The sequence below is a fragment of the Haliaeetus albicilla genome, chromosome 27 (assembly GCF_947461875.1).
Source record: "Haliaeetus albicilla chromosome 27, bHalAlb1.1, whole genome shotgun sequence".
NCBI classification, from domain to species: Eukaryota; Metazoa; Chordata; class Aves; order Accipitriformes; family Accipitridae; genus Haliaeetus; species Haliaeetus albicilla.
This window is the reverse complement of record NC_091509.1, coordinates 5,788,522-5,810,614: the sequence shown is the minus strand read 5'-3', so window position 1 is coordinate 5,810,614 and position 22,093 is coordinate 5,788,522. Positions and strand designations below refer to the sequence as shown.

General features: G+C 44.3%; 1 protein-coding gene across 5 annotated transcripts in view; it reads right to left on the bottom strand.

Annotated features, from left to right (window-relative positions):
- Window positions 1-394: 394 nt before the first annotated feature.
- Window positions 395-22,093, bottom strand: part of SLIT3 (slit guidance ligand 3) — a 535,954-nt gene continuing 514,255 nt past the window's right edge. For all 5 annotated transcript variants that reach the window (XM_069773165.1, XM_069773166.1, XM_069773167.1 and 2 more), the window contains 4 exons: window positions 10,026-10,180; window positions 7,374-7,659; window positions 4,952-5,160; window positions 395-3,799 (listed from right to left, as the gene is read on the bottom strand). In XM_069773165.1, coding sequence (XP_069629266.1) covers window positions 3,561-3,799; window positions 4,952-5,160; window positions 7,374-7,659; window positions 10,026-10,180 — 889 coding nt within the window. In that variant the 3' untranslated portion in view covers window positions 395-3,560. The remainder of the gene's footprint in view (window positions 3,800-4,951; window positions 5,161-7,373; window positions 7,660-10,025; window positions 10,181-22,093) is intronic.

The following is a 22,093-nucleotide window of genomic DNA, read 5'->3' as shown; positions in this document are numbered from 1 at the left end:
TCAGTCAGACCTTCTGTGACCCCAATTCCCAATATTTCTTCATTTATTCTATCGTTAGTTAATGAGTGTATTTTGCTGCAAGCCCTTCTCAAACAGTTAAAAAAAACCCAAACCAGCAAATAAAGTATTTCACTGAAGAAAATGCCCAGGCTCAAAAACTATGTGGCTTAATTCATCTGTGCGTGTAAGACTCCTAGAAGACGAGGTTGTGATGCCATAAGAATATGTAACCACTGTTCATACTACATTTAACTACAGCCATTCTCTGACTGGATTTGTCCAAGAGGAACGTGTGTAGTTCCCCCATCATTTTCCGTGAGCTACCTCACAAACTCTAAAAGGTCAGACTCAACAACTCAAATCCACATAGAAATAATCTGCGTCACAAGGTGTGTTACAATCTTCCATAACCCAACAATTTATTTAAACTTACATCACAATGAGAATCTATTAATAAAATACATCAGTTCACACCAGTCTGCATTGCCATTTTTTAAGGATAAGCATCTTTCTTCACTTTATATTAAAACTTTATAGAGGTAAAAACTACTGCATTGTACCCGCAGTTGTTGAAATCTATTGTAACATTAGGCAGGTTACAGAGGAACTTTCAGAGCTAATTACACTTCAGTTAACCTCACATTTTTGGCACATCTGAATGCTTTTTATTTTCTTCTTAACATAAAATAATTCTATAGCAAGTCAGAGAATCATTGACATAAAGCATCACTATCGAATGGCAAGTGCTGCCTAAAAGCATACAAAATTTGCATAATTTGGTTACAAAATAGATATTCTTAGTTCTTTATCCCAACGCTTAACATTGAAGTGCCATGACAGAAAAGGGCCAGGAACAAGGCCAGCCTTGCTGAGTTGTTGCTGGTCTCTTTGCTGCAAGGCTTTGCTTAAATAAATCCCAGAGTGATGTGTTAACAAGATGTTGATGGCTTTTGCCTTGCCAGTCAAGGTCATTCCTTTTAAAGCACCCTCCAGCAGGTGCGAGGCCACAAGTAAATGTCACCTTCCTACTCATACGTGTTGCTGCTCAAGGGGCAGCGTGAACGCCGTTTTGGGTGATGTTCAAGAGGGGCCGTATTTCTGCAGGCCTTGGCAGTTTAGTGGCTACAAATAGTGCAGTAGAGCACACAGAAGGCTTGTAAGCCACTGCTCAGTCTGGATTTCTTCTGCCTGGCACCATAGCAGCTGCTTCTTTAGAAATTAAAGTGTTTTAAGCTGGAATGAAACATTAATGGTAGTGGTGTGCCAGGCACATATTTGCCCAAGTGCCTGCAGTTACTTGCACAAATTTTTAAAATGTGTAGGTTGTGGGTTTGGGTGGTTTTTGTTGTACACCACAAACTCCAGCTGCTATGAGCTTCTGATGTTATATTCAAAATAAAAAGCAGCCCACAGTACTTGCAGCCAGGGTTAGTTTTTCCCTGGCTCTTGAGCTGTATGGTTTCAATGAGAGTTTAGCACATTAACTAATGATTGTTTCATGTTTCACTGATTGCAGGCTCCACACACTGATACTTATTTTATGAGATGGCTATTGTATTGGTTATGTCCCTTCTGCTCAAGTTGCTCTGGTAGTAACAAACAAATATGAACAAACTGCTGCAGTTAAGGAGAGATGTGACATGGCAGAAAACCGCTAAGCATGTTAGAGCTTTCTGGTTGCATGATAACTAGATGGACACTTTAATGGGAAATAAACACTTATACTTGTCACGGCAGGGTTGCATTCTGTGCATCTTTCCAAAGCCCCAGTCAAACAAAAGCCCCCTTTTCTTGATTCAGCTTTCCTACTCATCCTTTGCCGAAGCCCCTGATCTGAGATCTTTCTGGTGAGACCAGTGAGCGTTCCCAAAAGGAGTTTATGGCTGCTAGGAATCATCACTGACTTAACCTCTCTTAGAGAAAGAGAAACTGAAGAAAGGACCATAATAATTGCTATATTAGGGAAAGAAAGAAATTACACTGATAATGGAACAGTTGTTGATGGGGACGTTTGAGCCTAAGAAAAACTTCAAGGTATCCATGGTAATCTTTGCACGTACTTACTGACCCTGAAAGGTAGCCCTGCCAAAAACTCTCCAAAAATCAAACTCCCTCCGAGAGTCAATTGTTGCCTCACATTCACAGTAAGAATTTATCCCTGCATTGATTTCCATTTCCTATTCAGTGTTGGGTCTGAACACAGCTAAAGTTAATGGGAGTCCTTTGGGAGGCACAAGTGCAGGATATGAAGCAGTGCAGATGGAAAAGCTTTGGCTGAATTGGTCAATCTGCACCAAACATGAGAACAGGACGGGATGGAGCTGTGACGTCTCTCCTCGTGCAGAGAAGAGGGTGCTGCTAAGGTGGACAAATGTCGGCTGAATACCTTCACATGGATATAGTGCAACTTCTGCTCGTTTAAAAAGCTGTGGAAAAGTAGCCAACTGCTCAGTACCAGAGTGTGGATGAACAGGCAGCTACCGCCCAGCTTACACCCATGGCTCAAGTGACAGTGGGAGTAAAAGCCATTACGTTGCAGGTACCGTCTGGCACCTGCAATACTTTCATGCTCTTTACAACCTTTGCAAGTTAAAGTGTCAAGGCGTGAGAAACTATGTAGCAGTGCATTCCTTATATTTCATATACAGAAAAGGGCTCAAGGCTGGGAGCAAAAAGGCACAAACTTGGGAAATAACATAGCTGAGGAGTTTACACAAAAGTACTACGTCATTTATTAGGCATTACTTAGCACTTATTTCACATTTTGCCCCCAAATTTCCCAAAGCAACACATATTTCCCCACTTCCTTTCCCTTCGTCCCCTTCTTTTGGATAGAGCTGCCTGTGCTCTATAGATACATTTGCTGAAGAATACAATGTGAACACAGATAAATACAACATACACAGCAAAAAATGTATTATAGTATTACAATAGTCAAATAATGTAGTTAGCCTCAAGCTATGGCAGTGCCTACGTGCTATAGGGAACCAGTTCAAGAATAGCAAGCGGAGCCACTGTACAGGAACAAAACAGCGTCGGCAGTGTTAGGCAGAGCAAGGGACCGAGGGGGAGGCTTTCTCAGGGTGCCTGAGCAGGCGAGATGGCTGTCAGTCATGGGGATCCTCTCTCTTAGGAGACCCACCCAGAGCCTCAGAGATTTCTTCAGCCCGTATCAGTTCTGTGGCAGGTCCTTGGAACACCTTTACATTTGTTCATTGTGCATAACTATAAAGTCACCCCCGGATTTCTCCTGTTAGGCTATGTTTTCTTTATATTTTTTTTTTTAAATTTTAACTTTTGAATTTTTTTTTCTTACAACTGTTAAAAAAGTTTCATGGTAAAAATAACTCACTATATGATACATATACCCAAAGTGGTGCGATACTTTATATAATAAAAGATGAAAATAGTCACTTTCCATAATAAAAATAAGTTCTATTTTTTGTTTATTTTACAATATACTTAATAATTCTTTTCTTCTTCTTCACTCTGAAAGTAAATAGGTCCCGTTTTGATAGCGCTTCTGAGTCGATTAAAGTGGCAAGAGACTGGAGAATGGCTTATAAGCATTTGGAGCAGCCACATTCCACATGTCTCTCCAGTTCTTCCGTGAAGGTGGAGCCATCCATGCACTGGAAGAAGTATTTCCGCCTTTTGCTCCGGAGAGGAACGCAGCACTGCCCGTTGCCGCAGCTGCCGCGGCATTCCAGACGGGGTACTTTGGAGGCAGTAGCACATGATGTGTAGCCCTGCTGCTTACGGACTACTTCTCGAATTATCTCTCCTTGGCAGAGATTCTCTGGTAAGACAACAGAGATGTAAAGGAAAAAAAATAAATGTGGTAACTATTTTGCCAGATATTCCCCAAACATCAGCAAACAGCCCTCTACTTGTAAAGACATTCAAGCCAAACAGATGGCATTAGAAGGACCTTAATCTTTCACTGCTTTGTACCTGCCATCAAAACAGAGCTTGTGTTACACAAATGTGTAATATCCGGCACAAGGCAGAGGCCAAGGAGGCCTGCTGGCTTTGATCAGCAGTTCTGGAAGTGCTTTAATGAATGCTGAGTGTTGAATCCTGCAACACTCTTGCAAAATATGAATTAGTTTTACTACCTCTGCTTCTCAGGATCAAAGGTCAGCCTGCTCTGCTTGACATTAGCAATCTGGGATACCTGAAAATGTCTGTGCTGTTCTGCAGACACTTTGCAGCAGCCAGATACATTTTGGTGAGGCTGTATATGTGTATAATTTGGAAAGTCTGTGGTTCATTCACAAGAAAGGCACAACCTAAATAAAAATAATACAAGCCAGCTCCTTTCTTCTGTACAGGAACAAAAAGAGGCAGAAAGGATGAAGTTAGAACTCACTGAGTTTCCAGTGAGTGTTTTCAGGTCAGGGCAGAAGAGTTGGGCTGCTGCCCAAGTAGGAAAGTCCAGCATGATCTGTGGGATTCCTCAGGAAACCCGCTCAGCTGCATCAGAGGGAGCAAGCCGAGGACTTTCACTGCCACTTCAGATGAGCAGTACCTCCTGCCTTCCAGTTCCTGCTCATGTCATCTACCAAAGCCCTTGGTATGCAGGGTGAGACCTCCTTTCCCAGCACTGCAATTAACTGATCACTGCTTGCTGAGGGTAAACCTCACAACAAACTCTCCTTCAAACATCCCACCAGAATCCTGGGAGCAGCGAACCTTGAGGATTCAGGAGACAGAATAAAACTCTTCACTACAGATGTCCCCTTTCCATATGTTTGGATAGTAGCTAGCTAGCTAGCTGTTGTGTGGTTCTTTTCTCCTCCCTGTATTGCTCTGCAGAGGCTGACTTAGCTTTATCGTCTACTCTTTGCCATTTACCCCCAAGTACAAGTCACATGGAAGAGAGGTGAAAACAAAGGTGTAAACCAGAAATGCAGCAGACCAGCATCCTGGGCCCTGCAGCCAAGCGTACCTCTGTCACAATGTTCTCCACTATAGTTTGGATCGCATTCGCAGTAGGGTTCCCCATGCTCGGAAATTTTACACTGCCCGTGGTTGCATTTCAAAATCCTGCAGGGATTTGAGGAATTGTTCTTCTTGTCACAGTACATGCCTGTGTAGCCCTCCATGCACTTACAGGTGTAAGCAACAGTGGCCACTGTGCACTTACCATGCAGACACCTGGAGAAAGAGAAACATTTAGAGCTGGTCTGTGTTAGACGTGAAAGTTCCTTTTCTCAGGGTTGTTTGGTTTTGACATTTCTGCCCATTTTATTCCAGGATACTAATCTAAAAACAGAAGTTCAGTGTCAAACACTCTGAAGAAACTGTGAGCTTTCAGTGAATACTGGATAACGTTCAGAGAATACATTTAGAATTTGTGATCCTAAGCGATCTCTTTGAAAAACATTAGGCTCCGTGAGCATGGACCAACGTTTGGCATCAACACAAGACAGCTCACATTTACAGCATCAGCACGTGGAACTAAGTGCCAACAATCTAGCTGCATGCCCAGGCTTCCTTAGCAGAATTACTTTACAAATAGTATCAGGTGATGAAAAACAGTGTGATAAACGAAGGTGCTTGTGGAAAAGCTATGCATAGACTTATTGATGGCCAGTTGTAGTTCAAGGGTTCCCTGGCTGCTGTGGTGTGCAGTGAGCTTTGGTATTTCTGAGGAATACCACAGGGAGGGGTGTTGATCCTTAGCAGGTTGACACCATCCCCACTTCTGTGATAGGGACAGACTTGAAATGGACTGAGGATAGGGAAGAAAGCAACACTGTCCAGCCAAGTTAAAACTGCTCAGGGCTTATAAACCTTTGCTGTATCAGGTCCTGCTTGACATAAACCCATGTCTTATTTTTATTTATTTTCTTTCTGGTACATTAAAATTGTTCCCTGCTTATGTTGAATCCTTGTACACTTCATTTTTAAGCTTTGAACTAAAAAGCACAAATAATAAAAGCAGTTTCAGTCACGTCAAGACATGCAAAATACTGTAATAAAGGGAGTCACAGTCTATACAAAGTAGTATTTTCTGCCCCACTAACCAAAGGTGTGCTTGGATAGTTACTCTTGTTATCAACTACCTGTTCTTTACAGTTGTATTTCCTCACTGAGATTAATCTGTGAGTGTTGGAGCAGGCACCTACCCGCAGGGCACCATACTCCCTTGGACACAAAGGGCTTGGGTTTAAGGAGCCAACTCCAAAAGGCTAAACTAATTTAATGAAAGGTGGGACAGTATGCGAGCATTAAAAATACGTGCAGCTACTTTCCTTAGCAAGGGGGCTATGTTCATGATTGCATCACTCTCCTTGGATTATGAGAGAAACAATCCCTCATCACGTAAATATCTGGAACTCCCTTATTTTTCTCTGTCCAACCACAACAGCTTCATGCTGATGTTGGAAATTCAAGGATACATTTGGGTCTCTGAGTGTTTCTTCACTTAGGTCTTCATACCTTTGGTCTGTAAACTCTCAGGTGCTTCTCACCACCTTCCAGGGTTCAGTACTTTGCAGAATTAGACTCAGAAGCAAGTCTAAAATGGTACCTGTGCCAAGTTAAATTTCTGCCCTTAAGAGAGTGATTATTCACTGTGTCAATTTACCTGTCAAAAGTATGTGCTTGTGAAAAGCCCCTTCCACAGGTAGTGCAACCAAAGTAGCTTCTAAAACAAAAGTACTTCTATCTGCTTACAAAACAGCACTGAACTAAGCAGGCTGCTGGTCTGCGTTGGACTGTTTCCTTGTGTACTTGCCATAAGCAAGCTATTCATCCAGTGTTTCTGATGGAGATGTGGTTATTGAGCCTTTGAACTGTGAATGCTTTACACTTATGCTCCCTTCACATGCAACTCCATGCTATCCTTTAAACTTGCACTTTAAAGGGGTGTTTCATACTGTAATATTTAAGTCAGCTATTTGGGAAATTTAAAACTGTTCACATTGGAGTGCATAATGGTTTTCAGGGAGTTAGTTTGAATACTGGGTCCAATGCTGCTGTGAGCATATCCCTAAAATGTGTACCTCCTGCTCACAGGTAGCTCTGCTCTGAATAAGTGCAGGCACTCACCACCTCAGAGATAAGCCATACCCATTAACAGGAGTTTTCATATTTTAATGCCTAGAGTCACATCTGAAAGTATGACCTGAAGTATTAACACCTTAATTCCTCTAGGACAAAGAGCTCATCTGGAGAGTGAGCAACATCAGAACAAGACATGGAAATTGAGAGTTGCCATGGATGCTGACTCACAACTGTCAATAATTTCATGTGGGAATCCAGCACCTCCAAAAATAGTCAGATGTGGTTTTACAAGTTGAAATGTGAAATATGCATTAGCTGTAAAGCTTCCGCACCCCCCATCAGCATTCATTCAAGCTTACTTGTGGTTAAGACACGGGTCTCCAATTTCCTGGTCACACAGGGGGCCTGTCCAGCCTGGGTGACACTCACAAATCACACTTGTTTTCTCTAGGGACCGGCAAATACCGTGCTTGCAGATGTTACAGGATTTGCAGCCAGGAAGGACTCCTAGTGACTGCTGTGGTAAATCCTTGAAATCCTGCAGCTCATTATTGATGCGGACATCGTGAATACATCCATGAAAACCATTTGGTGTCTTATCTGCACCCTGGCGCAGTGAAGATAATCCCGTAGAGGTTGGGATCCCTTCAGATAAAAACAAAAAGGGAAGGTTTACTCACAGTTACAATGATAGTACATAAATTATAATTGCTAATGTTTCTTTTGTCACAGCCCCTTATAATCTTTAAAGAACTAATTTGCATAGGACCTTCATAAGGTAGCACAGTCTCGTTGTCCTCATTCTGGAAATGGAAAGAAACAAAAATAAAATCACTTGCCCAAGCTTATGTAGGAAGTATAGGACAAGAAAAAGAAAAAGTCCTTTTTTTTGGCCAATGGCCATGTGTTCTTGTCCTTAGATAATGCTCCTTCTGTCTATAGTTTAATAGCAATTATCCTTCCGAAAGGTTTGAGAATGTATTTACTTGACAGCAGGTAGCCACCACCTCTGGGATACAGCAAGATAGCTAGGCATTACAAGATCACAGCATTAAGATGAGGAGTGGCAAGAGTGCACCCCACCGAAACTAGTGCAGGTAAACACTAGAGACAGGGAACAGCACTTCGGGGGGCCAGGCCAAGTCTTTGTGGTGAGTACCCTCCATTTTGCTAAAGCACTTGGAAGAGTTCATATGCTCAGATGGCCAGGAGGTTCTTTTGGATGTTGTGTTACGCCCTCCCCACTGACATCCTCTTGGGCTGTATAGATGCATTAGCATAGGCAAGTGCTTCCATTTTCAACCATGTAAGGCCTCTGAATTTGTTATCCATAAGTAACTCCACTGTTAAAGATGGTCTTAAACCAAAACCAGCATCTTTGTTTAAACCTGTGTTAGGAGGAAAGTTGCTATACCAGGTGATGTAGTTGGAGAGATGGACAAAATCGTGTCTGTCTTAAAGCTTAGTGTAGGTTAGGAACAATTGCTCTGGGATGATTTAATCAATTACTTTAATTAAACAGTCTGCAGTGGAAGCGCAGCTGGCATCCATGGGAATGCTACACACAGAGAGGTGGCACATGCAGGACAGTGAGGGTTTAATGGGCAATAAAAAAAGTCTCCACTGGGCCCATGACATCTGGTATCCAATAGTCCTTTATTTCAGGTCTCAGGTTTGTCCTGTGAATGCATTTTTTGTAGGTACTTTTTGAGAATTAGTATTGATCCACAATGCTCATCCATTAACAAAACTTCTCCATGTGATTACTTCCCAAGTTCCCTGTGTATAAATTGCTGCGGAGTTGGTATCTTTTATGCTGCGCTGGAGGGAGAAATTGTGATGGCCTCAACAGCAGATTAGCTTTGATTCATAATGCTCTTCAATAGCCTGTGACATTCTTAATAGGAGCCAATTATAAAAGTTCAGCTCTGTACAAAGCAAGATTAGCCAGTTTTCTGATTTACAAGTGCAACATTCAGCATTCTTTTAGGAAAGTGTTATTAAAGGTAATTATTTACAAAAGGCGTGACCAACACCAAGTGAGGTTGGTGAGAGTTTCTACTATTGGCTTCTATGATCTCATTAGAAAAAGCCCAAAGACTTTCTCAGTCTATTATTGTTCTGCTGACTTTTGTATTTAGAACAGGCTGACTGAAAAATTCAAGAACTCCGTGTTACCCAAAGGGAGAGATTTCAACATTCAGTCCAGAATAGACCTAGTGGGGGGTTCTGGCAAAAACAAATCAATTGGGCAGAACACAGCCTTTATGCTGTCTCACATATCCAGACACCTAATCACAGGGATACTCATTATTCTGGGCATCTGTTCCCCACCCCACTTGGCCCCTCCTTCCCCCCAAAATCAGTACCGAATGTGAAAAAACTTAACTGAAGTTTGGTCAATTCTAATATCTTTCTAATACTGAAGCTCTGGCTTCAGTTTCTCGTGAGAAAACTATTAGCCAAGAAGTTCATTATCAGCTTGTGTGTTAACATGGTTTGGAGGTTTTAATCTTTTTTTCCTCCCCAAAATTGTAGACCTCTATAAAATTTCCAGTGGAAAGACCTCTCATTTATGGTATATTTAAACCTACTGACTATTGATTTGCTTTTTTGCCGTGACTGTTTGTGACACTTCCATTGTATTCTTCAACCACGACATCTTGGTGCCAGCCAGTTCTGAAAGCTTTAGAAATGACAAACTGATTGTTCTTGCCATGACTGTATAACATAGAAACTGCCTGCGCTGTGCTGGGGTTAACTTCCCTGGTGTGGTGTGTGAGCTTGTGCTGGCCATGCGGTGGGGTGCTAGTGGACTATGGAGTACGAAGCAGAACAGCAGAGGTGTGGTTTCCAGGCTCTCTGTTCAGGGAAGCAACCTCTGGCAGAGAGGAAATGTAAACTGCTAGTTTCCGCACCCTGCCCCTGGAGAGTCCTCTCCAGAGGATGGAAGATGATTTGCTTCTGAGAAGACATGCTAAAATCTCAAAGTCCAGAGCAACTCACTATACCTCCAATGTAGAGGGGTGTGTTGAGGCTGACAGGAGACTGTTTCTGGAGTTTTCCTAGACTCTTGGGCGTCCCCTTGTCCACCACCAGGTTCAGAGTTTGATTCAGCATCACGAGTTCCACACTATGAAACTGCCCATCATTTACTGTTTCCACACTAAAAGTAAAAGAAAAAAAGAGAATTAGAAGATGACATTAACAATGAACTGCGTCTGCTTCTGTGACATCCTGTGTCCTGGTGTTACACCTTGCAAGGCACGGCTCCCATTCCGTGCTCCTTTACGGTCACCGTATTCTTGACATTTCTTCTAGCGTGAGCCTCCAAGGTACAAATTTAAACATTGCTGATGCCCGTGCAGGCAGTAACTACAGATATATAACACTTGAGAGGACAGGTAATCAGAATAGCAGCTACTGTAGTTGTGTTTCCCCAGGCAGAAAAGCAAGGGTGTAGCTACATGATATATTGGCTTTGGTGGCAAAATTACCTAAAATCCCCTATCCTGTGCTCTCAGCCGCAGCTTGCTCCCCTCTGTCACACTGCTTGGTGCCCATTTACAAGCTGGATCACTGAAATGATTTCTTCTTGTATGGTTAGTTTAAACGCAAATTGTTTCACAGGGGCAGGGAGGGACTGCAGTTTGGGGCAAGAGACAGCAGGGGCCTCTGAAACCAGCACTTCCTCACAGCAGAAGTCTCTTGTAACTACATGCTAAGGCATAAGGACAGGCTGGGTTTCTTAAAGCCCCAGAAGGAACTCAGGAGTTTTTGGCTTATAAATGACTGGGGTACTTTGTTCAATACAATACAACACAACACAACACAGCACAATACAATACAATACAGTCATACCTGAATGCAAGGAAAACTGACAAAGTGCTGCTCCTCTTTGAGAAACATTTAGGTGTAGATTGAGGTCTGAGAACAAGACAGCAGGAATTTGGGGGGGATGACAGGGAGCAGGTAGCCATCTGAGCAGACAAGGTATTAAAGGCACCGTGTATTTATTGCTCAGGTATTTTTAACACTGATTTTTCAAATGCATGAAGCCTGCAGTGAGTCAGATAACAGCTCTTTGCTAGTCTGCACCACATACCATCTTCACCTTCATGTTCAGTTCAGTCTCCCAGAAATTAAAAGATACAGTGGTACAATTCAATTTGCATCACACTATAATTTTTTATTTTCAGAGCAGCTTCAGCTCTCAAGCCTTTATGCTGCCTGTTGAAATTCTCTAAAACAACTTGATAACTTCATGCAGTCCCAAAAGCAGGGAGGGGCAAGGGTGGGATTACCTGCTCTTGAGCAAAGAGGGTTTCAAATTAGGTTGGTAGTTAGAGATGTGATGGGACATTTCCCCTGCTGTAGATGTAATTAAATGGTACAGCCTCTGTTCCATATGCATGCAAACACCAGTGCATAATGAGAATCTAATAGCAGTAGCAGTTACAGCCAAAATTAGACTGTGGGCTACGTAAACTGCCCACATGCACAGTGTTGCCAACACATCTTAAGCTTGGCCTGTGAGCATCCTTTTCCAAATTCCTCCCAGCAGGCTTGCTAGCTGGGTGGTGGTTCTCTTACGTAAGGATAAAGACAGAAAACACCAACTGTGGGATTTAGGCATCCTGAGATACTGCTTAGCCAAATCTGGATTTGGGGTTGCTGCACAAGTGGTAAATACCATATTAACATGTAAAAGGTTAGTTTTAAGAATGGGTTTCTGCTCATTCAAATGGCCCGTAAGCTCAGCATCCTCTCTCAGTAAGTTACAAAGTCATAGGTCAGATTTCTTTCAGGGGTTCTGTAAAGCTGCAACATAGATGTCTCTATTTACGCAGATTTTCTTTACGGTCAGTGGAGAGAAACCGGCACACTTACAGAGTGACTCATCTCTGAGGATGAATCACCTTTTAGATGTGTCCACCTTTCAACCTAGATGACATGCTGCCCATCTTTAGTGCCCAGTCCTGCAAAACTGATGTGTAAGGGTGGTATAGCATGGAAACAGGACCTCAACTTCAGAAACAAAGTATGTGACTTTGAAATTACCAGAATTCAGTTGTTCCTGGAAGAAGTTCCATTTTTATGATGTTTTACAGTAGACCTGACATAACCAATTATGCCTGAGCAATGTCAGGCAGAAATTCAGCACTGCAGGCATTTCTGAGGATGTGCTTGTTTAAGAGCGCACAGCTGTTTCAAAACTGAGCTAACGTGCCTCTACAGTGCTGCTGTCCCCACAGGTTTCTGGGATGAATCACAAACACATATGCCTTTAAAAGTTTACGTAAGATTACAGAGGTTATAAGATGACAGCAGTATATGAGCACCTTTATGGTGTAGCTTTACATAAACATGAGGTAAGTTAATTCTGCCACAGAACAGCTCCCGGGAAAGCTCTGCTGGCTGAACTGCTCATCCTTGACCTGCAGGAAAGCAGCTGGGCTGCGGTTCCTGCCCATCCTCAGGATGGCAAGAGAGCCCCGGGAGCCAGGTCTTAAGAACCTGGAGCTGATGGTACTGACTGAAGTGTTTTTAAGAAAGAAAGAAAAAAAAAGTTTAACATTGTACAAAAATCCAGATCCAGTTGATCCAGTAGACAGTCTGGCTCAAAATACAGTCATATCAGGGCCACTGCAAGGGCAGTGAGTTGCGTGGGCTGGGATAAGAGGCTGAGGACTTATGCTAGACTCATTGCCAAAGGTGATGTAGCGCCTGCAACTCCGAAAACCAAGCCTATCATCACCATTCCTGAGTCTGCTGTGTTGGGGCCCACACCTCTAGCTGGCTACTTTATGGATTGACAACTCAAATAAGTTTGAAAACAGCTGGTCCAAAGTTTCTGTTTAGATATTCTTGAATTCTGCTAAGTATCTGCCACATTACAAGAAACAGCTGTGTTACAGCAATGCGCCGACTGGGTGATCCCTATGTACTCCCTGCATATCTAACTGTTGTGTTGCAATGCTTAATTCATATGGGTAAACTACTTTGACTTGCAGCTGAAAGGTGCGAGATAAATGGAAATGCGTATTTGTAATTGTTAGTCTATGCGGAAGTGCCAACGAAAGGAAGAAGTATAGCCAAAACCCATCAGCTCTGAGAGCTGAGCATTGAGGAGGTGGGATGGATGGCTGTACGACAGGGAACCCTTCCCCGGTGGGATCAGTATCTGAAGCTAACGCATAAAACCACATCGTTATCTGAAGAAGGCCAAGCTATGACCATTTGTCGGAGGACAACATTATCATGTCTGGCAGGGCTGGCTCTTCTCTGGGCCAGGATTTCACAGGCATTAATCACCTACTCCTCCACAGCATGTGCTTCTTCCAGATTATGCCTTAGCTAACAGGCAAACAAAAGTCTGTGTGTCCTGGCGATGGAAGCAGCCACCCCACGTGGTGCTCATGCCTTTCAGCGTACCCAGGGCTGGTAGTTTTGCTGGAAAGGGAGTGAGGGTCCCTGTCCGTAGGTACCCGTGGATGAATATTACTCAGTTCTGACTATTTCACTTTTTAACGCCGAATTAAAATAATCTGTGCCTGGACTTTGAGAAACAAAGTAACTTGCAGCCATCGCCCGCCAGGGCAGTTTTGTAAAGCAGATAAAACAGGCAAAGCACTCATTTGCTTTTTGAGAAGACGCAGACATATGATAGAAAAGCTGAGTGTGGATGGCCAGGACGGCAGAAAATCCCCAGCCGGGAGATACTTGTGTTAAAGCACTTATTGCTGTTGCTGACAGAAAGACATTAAGATGCCCTTGGATTTTGAGAGAGACGGAGACAACGTCGGGGGAGAAACCAGCGGTGAGAGAAAAGCCGTATGAACTCTCCTCAGAGCCTCTTGTGTAGCTGGGCCTTTAGGAGACTCAGCAATCGTCTGAGGCAGCTGGAGACAGTGGCTTGGCTGGAGATGAAGGGAAGAAAGCCACAGACGCCGAGCAGCGCATCGCAACGCGGCTCGCGGCACAAACTTGCTGCGCTCGGCCTTTTTTCAAGGGGCCTCTCCCCGACCCAGCTCTCTGCAAGGGTTTCATTAAAATCTTAATTGAATTCTTACTGGGGATCAGGTGGTCCCACCGAGCTCTCCCTCCCGAAACAGCCTGCGGAACGGCAATACCCGCCTCGGAGTCGGGGATCGCCGCCTTTCGTCAGCGGCCCCGCGCCGCGGCCTCACCGCGCCCGGTGCCGGAGGGCGCAGGGCCGCGGGCTTGAGACCCGCCGGGCCGACACCGCCGGCGCTGTGCCGAACGCCGGCCGCCGGCCTCGGAGCGGGACGCCGGGCTGTAAACCCGGCGGGGGCTCCGTCGAGCCCCGCGGCGGGGGCCGGGGCGGCGGGAGCGGCGGCGGCGGCGGCGGCGGGCGGGCGGCAGAGGGCGCCGGAGCACCGCGGAGCGGGCGGCGGCGCCCGGGGACGGCGGCGCCCGGGGACGGCGGCGCCCGGGGACGGCGGCGCCCGGGGACGGCGGCGCCCGGGGACGGCGGCGCCCGGGGACGGCGGCGCCCGGGGACGGCGGCGCCCGGGGACGGCGGCGCCCGGGCCCGCGCCTTCCTCCTCCTCCTCCTCCTCTTCCTCCTCCTCTCCCGCCGCCGGGAGGGATGCTCACCGCCCCGTCCGCTACCCAGCCTTGCACCCGCTCGCTCGCTCGGGACAGGGACCCGCAGGAGCTTTTGTAAGCTGATCGGGCAGGTTGGTTTTGGCTGGCTGCTCCCAATTGCTTTACTGCTGCAGATCTCACCGTGTCACGCAGCCGGCAGCTGACTTGACGTTACCAAACCCCTTCCTTTTTGCAAAGGTTTTCATGCTTTATGGTTAAATCGAGGTAATACGTCTGAGCAAAGCCAGGGGGAGGGGAAAGGAACTGACAGAAGAAGCCAAGGGGCTGCTAGATTTGAGCCAGCTGCTCTCCTCGGGGGCGCTAGCAAACCAAGGCCTGGCTCCTGAGATTTCTCCAAGCTATTAAAAAAGACCGTCGTGAGTTTTTAGCCAACTTCCAACTTCCAGCACCATTGGATGATATGCAGTTTGCAATACATTCTTGTTGGAAAAAAAGGGAGGAATTATGTTTGAAGTGTAAACATTCAAAGTGTAAGCAAGGATTTTCGGGAATTTAATAATTAAACTTGCTGAAAAGTAAGCAGTAAAAGGAATCAAAAGACCAGTTTTATGTAACAGAGAGAGATTCTTCAGGACCCAGGAACTGTTTCTCATACTGCAAGCAAGCAGTCCGGTGAGGGCCCATCTCATCAGACGTTTCATAGACTGTATTCACAGTCTCTACAGGACCTTCACTTGAGTCTCGTTACGAACTTGATGCTGAGAAACCGTTTTGGTTCCCTTCCGAGTGTAATCACTTCAGGTCCCTTAAAGTATTCATCTTGAGGGAAAAGAAGTAATGCACAGCCAAATGGGGAGCGTTGGCAGGAGGATTCCTCCAGATAGCAGTGCCGTGAACCGATCCCAGTCGGAGCTGGCTGCCCCGGGAGCCCCCCAGGTGCTGACGAGGGGTAGCTGCTGTCCCGCAGTGCCCTGCCTCCCCAGCAAAGGGGACACGCTTGCTGCTCCTTAACCAGCAGCACCCCTTACCTTTCTCTTCTCCATTACACTCGTCTTTTCATAGCCCAGGTTACATGTCCTGCACAATCTATTACATTGCTTTCATCAAGGTTACCCCCACTGAGAGCTGGCCATGGCATCTGATCCGATTTGGCAAAAAAAAAGAAAGAGGAAAATACTGGGCACGTGAGGAGAGCCCAGCTTCCAAAGCTCATGAGAAGGCCCTGGGTCCAGCACCTTCTGTTCCCTCTGTGCCCGGGTGGGAAGCTCAGACCTGCCCTCACAGGGAAGACAGGCCACTAGAGAGGGCTCTATGAAAGTGTCATTGAAATTTCATATCGCAGGGAGCTGGCCTCATCTGTCAGAGCAATTCCAGCAAGATGAGCTGATGGACGCATTGTGCAGGGCACTGCACACAGGCCCTGGACACAGCCTCTGCTGGGGTCTTAGACTCCAGAACACAAAGAAATTAAGGGAAAGGGATGCGTGTTAAACATAAACCCCCAGGGAATATATAAAAGAACTGATTTCCCCTCTCGTTTTTTATCTATTTCTCTTCTCCCTCCTGTATTTTCTTTCCCCTCTACTCCAGTCCCAAGCACACACAGATGTTATAAACACTGACTCCCCTTGCTCTAATACCCATGAGAGGTTTAGAGCTGAGCCACAACAAATATGCCAGTGAACAGAAATGCATTAAAGGATTAAAGCATTCAATTTGAACTTGTAAAGTTTGGGCTTTGGGGTTAGTTTTTTTCACTGACATGTAATATACCTTTAGTGTAGACAGCAGAGAACAGCAGGGCAGAGAAGTCAAAAACAAAAATAGCTTTAAGTATCACAGCAAACCATGTCACTGAGGAAATGTATAACCATCAATTATGCAAATGGCGACATCAAGTCATTAGCTACAGTCTCAAGATTTTCCTGACCTCTGTCTTAATGGGGACATGCCTCATTTGAAGCACAGAACAAAGCAAACACAAGGTTGGTAAGTGATTGGGGAGTGAAGGCCATGGGGAACACTGAACTTAGATAATCTTTGAAAACATTTGAAGTAGAAAGGAATAAGCAGAAATACATGTCCAAAAGAGCTTAAGGAGCTTACAACACATGGGAAGAGCAGGCACCAGGGAAGAGGTACCAAAATCAAGAAACACAAGGTGAGAGCTGCAGTGAACCGCATTGAGATGTTAGTAATCTGGGAGCTGTGAAACTCATACTGTGCCAGGCTGACTTCAGGTATCAGTGGTGATGGTTTTTCACCTTTCCAAGCTACAGTTACCTCCTGCCCTTCGTTCCAGTTATAATCAGTCCTTGGCCTAAAATAGATTTAAACTTCTCCATGGCAACAAAGGCAAAATCATAATTGGAGTAGTGTTTGTGCTACCTCTAACAATAACACATCACTTCAGGCACTATCATCTTCAGAAGCCAAATAAAAACCACATGTTGAGAAAAAAGTATGAAAAATGCTAATGGAACACAAGACTAGGGAAGTAAGAGGTGAAAGACATATACTGTAGCACTCAAGTTCATTTTCAGCTTAAAATATACTCTCTTTTGTTACGTTCAGTCCCATTTTACATGACTCAAGCATTAGGTCTCCTAGGCTGAGAGCACTCGACATTAAGATTTTTTTCCTTGATACCTCTGTTTTCATTTGCTTGGTTTTATACCTTTTCTCCTACTTACAACTCTGTAGACCACCCCAAACTCCCATCTTTCTCTTCTTGGTGTTTACAGCCCTTAAACACTGGCAGCTGATTACCGTATCTCCCTTAATGATCGTTTGGCCAGGCTATGCATATCTAATTTCCAGTCATAATTCAATTCCTGCAGCACCCCTGCCAACAGTGAAAGTTATTGTATTACAGACCTTCTAAGGGAAAAGCAAGCAGCTTTTTTTATACCCCTGCAACATGCAATTAACACAATCCTGACCCCTTTCCCTAGATTATTCATAAAAAGGTCAGATTCATGGCCAGGGTAAACACTCCTCGTTTGCAGTGAATTCTCACAGTGTCCCTGACACGGGCAAGAGGTCTGATACCTCCCTCCGACCCCACTGTTGGGGAGCTGAAGCTGCGCTGATCTTCTGCAGTATCACCGTGTCCCTGCAGAGCTGAATACTTCATTCTGCTAACTGAGAATTTGTTAAACACGAGCGTAATAGCAGTAAAAATAGCTTGAATGAACTCTTCAAGTCCAAGGCCTCTCCTGAATGACAGATTGCAGTGTTACTGCCTTCCCATCTTACTCCACCAGAACGAGTTTGCACATCACGGCACACAGCGTATTGCGGTGCAATGAGCTATTGCATCTCGGTGTCTTTACTGTAACATGCATCATATAAAATAACAAATCCAGTACATACAGAGCGTAAAAACAATCACATACAGATTCTGCAATGCTATTGGGACTCATTAAATCAGTTATCCTTAAAAAAATAAAGACAGTGCAAACAGCAGAGAAGGCGCAGACCCTGGCACAGCAGCAGGGCCAGTGACAGCAGTGAGTCCCACGTCCCCCCCAGCGCAGAGCCGGCGCTGTACGTGTCCAGTTGCGTGGCACACACCAGGACGTGCTGCAGCACAGCCCCCCGCCCCGCCGAGACTCAGAACAGAACAGCGCGCTTGGGTTTGCTTTTCAGCACCACTGTCAAACGCTACTGAAAACAGCTCTGCCATTCACGTGGCTATCAAATCTCAGGTTCTGATGAGGAAATCCATCAAGTGTCTTCACAGAGTCATTTCATCAGGGGGAATACTTTACACCTTCTATCCCCTTTTCAGGTCTGGAAAGTACAAAGGTCTCTGTCATTTAGCAGGAGGGAGCAGGGCCGCTACAGAACACAATTAAAAGGGCTTCCAATTAGAGTGACACAGAATGATGGGGTTTATCTGAAATTGGAGGCTAAGCCCAAACAAAAAAAAAGCTGTATTTATTTAGAAACCTGATGCATGGTCAGGAAATGAAATTGTTTCCACCTCATCTGTGGCAGCGTACCTACAGCTGTATGGCTCTACTTCCACAAAAATAAACAAAATCCATTGCTATTTGACAACCAGAATAGCAGCTGCCATATCCACCTTTTCCAGCAGCACTGGGACATGCTGGCAAATGCAGCGCTGTGGGTCACGTTTCTATACTGGGAAGAAGCACCGAAATAATTGTGCACAGAGTCATGCTGCACCTCCGTGATCACCCTCAGTGCCAGTCCTGCATGCACTTCTAACAGAGACTGTATCTATTGAATCCAGAGCCTGGCGCTTGGTATAAATGGGATATAAATCTATCACACATGGTATACATCTAAACTTTATGTTAGTCATCATGTTTACAAGAAATTTACAGGCAGAAAAAAATAAACATGTTATATTAGCTTGCTACATGTTGTTGTAAGGCAAAAACCTCACAATTCAAGACATGAGCCAGTCATTAGTGCATAGGAAGTTTATAAAGTCATTTTGACTATGATTAAGCTTATTTCACCATTGTCTATTACAAGAATACTTCAATCTTCCTCTGATATAATCAGTATTAATGAACTTTGGCAATATACTACTGGACTAACAACCTGCGATATAGCAAGAAAATACCTTTTAAAATACGTTTGCACACCTTTCTCCTAGTTACTCAGTGGAAACAGAGTTCAGCCCAAGAGCATGTTTCCAACACACAGAAACCAAACTGACTGCTCAGAATGTGGACTAACATCAGCACTAATTTATGAGGCTTGGGAGCTGCCAGGACCACTCTCACGGTTTCACTGATGCTCTCACTAGAAGAAGCAGTGAGGCCATGTTACAGACAGACTAATGACTAAATCAGGTTATCTGCTGGGGTGGAAGAAATAGTTTTTATTTCACAGTTTCTTTTGGTTTGGCTGGGAAGTTTTAAGGCTTGAACTGAACTGGCTAAAACTCAACGCAGCTACGGACTTTAACAAACATGGGAAAAACCTTCATTTATAATGTGAGTTTCTGCATTTTCAACAGCAATTTTCTTTTGATGATAGAGCTATATTATTTCTAGTCATAGTCAAATCACTGTAGAGAACAACTTTTGGCTTCACCATTCATTTTTACATAAACCCAAGGCTACTTTGAACATGAAAACCAGCAAGTACCTGCAAGGTGCTGAGCTACGTCCAGAGTTCAGCAAACTTCCAAGGGCAAACATCTTCCTTCTTGATGCTCTTGACAATACTTAATGGTATTAACTGAATGGTTAACACTCTCCACTGCAAAGTAAAATGTCGTAACTGGGAAAGATTTGCTTTCCATCTTTAGGCATAATCCTCTGAAGCGTCCAATCCAGTCAGGAGAAAGAGGAGCTGCATGGGGTCAGTATGCTGTGAAGCTAGACTCTGACTAGAGGCCAAACTCAGAGAATGTTAACACATTGATTCATTTTGGGTGTTCCCCCTGCCCCCAACTTTTGTTTACTTTTGAACTATCTCTATCTCATCACCTCTCATTTCTTCTTGGGATTAATACTGGCATCTTGCTGACTTCACTACATTTTTATTATTCTGTGCTGAAAGAAATCAGCATTATAATGTTATTGTACTGAAGTTATATGTACATGTGTGCTCTGCACTCTGCTGTTTTGCATAATTCTTCCTAAAAGGCTGCTGATCAACTAGCAACTAGCAGGGATGGACACAGCATATCTGCTCCGGCTTCCCTCCTGTCCCCTTCAGCTGGGAGAGAGCTGCTGGGAGGTAGAGGTGGAGCAGTGCAGAGGACAGGTACGCAGTGACTAAAGTAACAGGGTACAGACCAGCTTATGGGTGTCTGGTTTAGAAAACAACATCAAATCAATTTGCTTACATAATACGCAGACTACCGACAATTTGCTTGTATGTTGTCTATGCGTTAAAGCCAGCACAGTCTGCTTAAAAAGTGATTTGGGAGGAGGAGGACTGTCTTCTGCCACCTGCTTGAAGTTGATGTGGGTCTGCAGCAGCATTCTGATTTTTTTAAAAAGCAATGATAAAGGTGACAGTGATGGTGTCGATGGCCACATTCCCAATCAAAAGGATACAAATAACATCTCTGCTTTGAGTTCAAGTGGTCATAATACAAGTTAATTCAAAGAATGAGTGTAAATGGCATGAAACCCTTTGTGGCAGAGGAGCAGCTACTGAGTTTACTGCTTTCACAGACTGTGGCCTAAATTCTCCAAAGTTCAACAGTGAGCGCTGAGGGGAAGACAAAATCAAGCATGTGCCTGCCTCGGTCATGGGGCTTTGGGCAAGTTGGCAGCTCATGCATGTTGGCAGCACCTGTGTGTACTGGTGCAGCCCAGCCTCTGTTGACAGGGGACTTCCAAGTGTAACTTAGACCGATAGCCCCAGATTTTGGGCCCTGAAGAAGGTGATCTGGGATGCAGAGAATGTAACTTCTATTTCTGTCACTACCACAGGGCAAGTGGCTTTAGATGATCTATTCCTAACTTCCCATACCTGGTACACAGACACGCCAGCGCCGACTTGCTTGGTGAAAAGTTTTGCCTTCTGATAAAACATCCCACTCTGAAACACCTTACACGTATGTGTAAGGTTAGAAATAAAGCTGTGGGTCTGCAGCACAGTGTTTCTGGGTACTCAGATATTACACTGAAGAGAATGAGCTGGGTGGAGGCGAGGAGAGAGAGGAGAGATGAGAAACTATCACTCTTGCAAGAGACATTGAAGAGATTTACAGAGAAAAAAAGTAAATTGGCTTAACAAGATTTTGCCTGCTAAGTCCCCAGGCAGCCTGAAGGACAAAACTTTACCCTTCTTAAGATTCATCTCAGCAGAATAAAGTTTATGAATTTCATGAAAGCAAATATTTGATTCTGAACCTAATGATAAAAGTTAGATGGTATTTTAAGGTCTTGGCCTTACATTTTCATTGTCCTATTACGCAAAAATCCAAGAAAAAACTAGGGAAATGCAATGTTTGTAGTTTGGCAAGAACTCACACACTTGTCTTTTTTGTCCCCTTTAAATACACCAGAGCCCCTTATAAAGGCAAAAAATAATTCATCTGTCCTTTGCCTTGGCTCATGCAAGATGTATAAGCACATTCAAATTTTACAACTTTTACTGTGCAGGTCAGAGATTAATACTGTTTTTTTTCAGTTTATTTGATGCAAAATCCCGAAGGAGTACCTGAAAAAATAAGTGTGCGTGATAGAGAGAATAAAATGAATTGCAAATATGCAGAATTGTTAAGAGCTCAGTGATGTCTCATAGAAATCTCTGAAAAACAGTCTATTTAGAGACCATCCAGAAGTATCAAACGGGAATCCCACTAGGGACAGGCACAGCGCAAGCTGCAGACTGTGAAAGTATTAGGAAGAAAAGGACCAGTCATGCAGTGAGCTCTGCAAAGAGACTTTTGGTAAAAACTGGGTTTGACAAGCTCTAATAATGATCCTCAGAATAATGAATGCTTTTACTCCTCCAGCACATTATTCCCTAGAAGGCAGTAAATTAATGGTGAAGCCTTCTA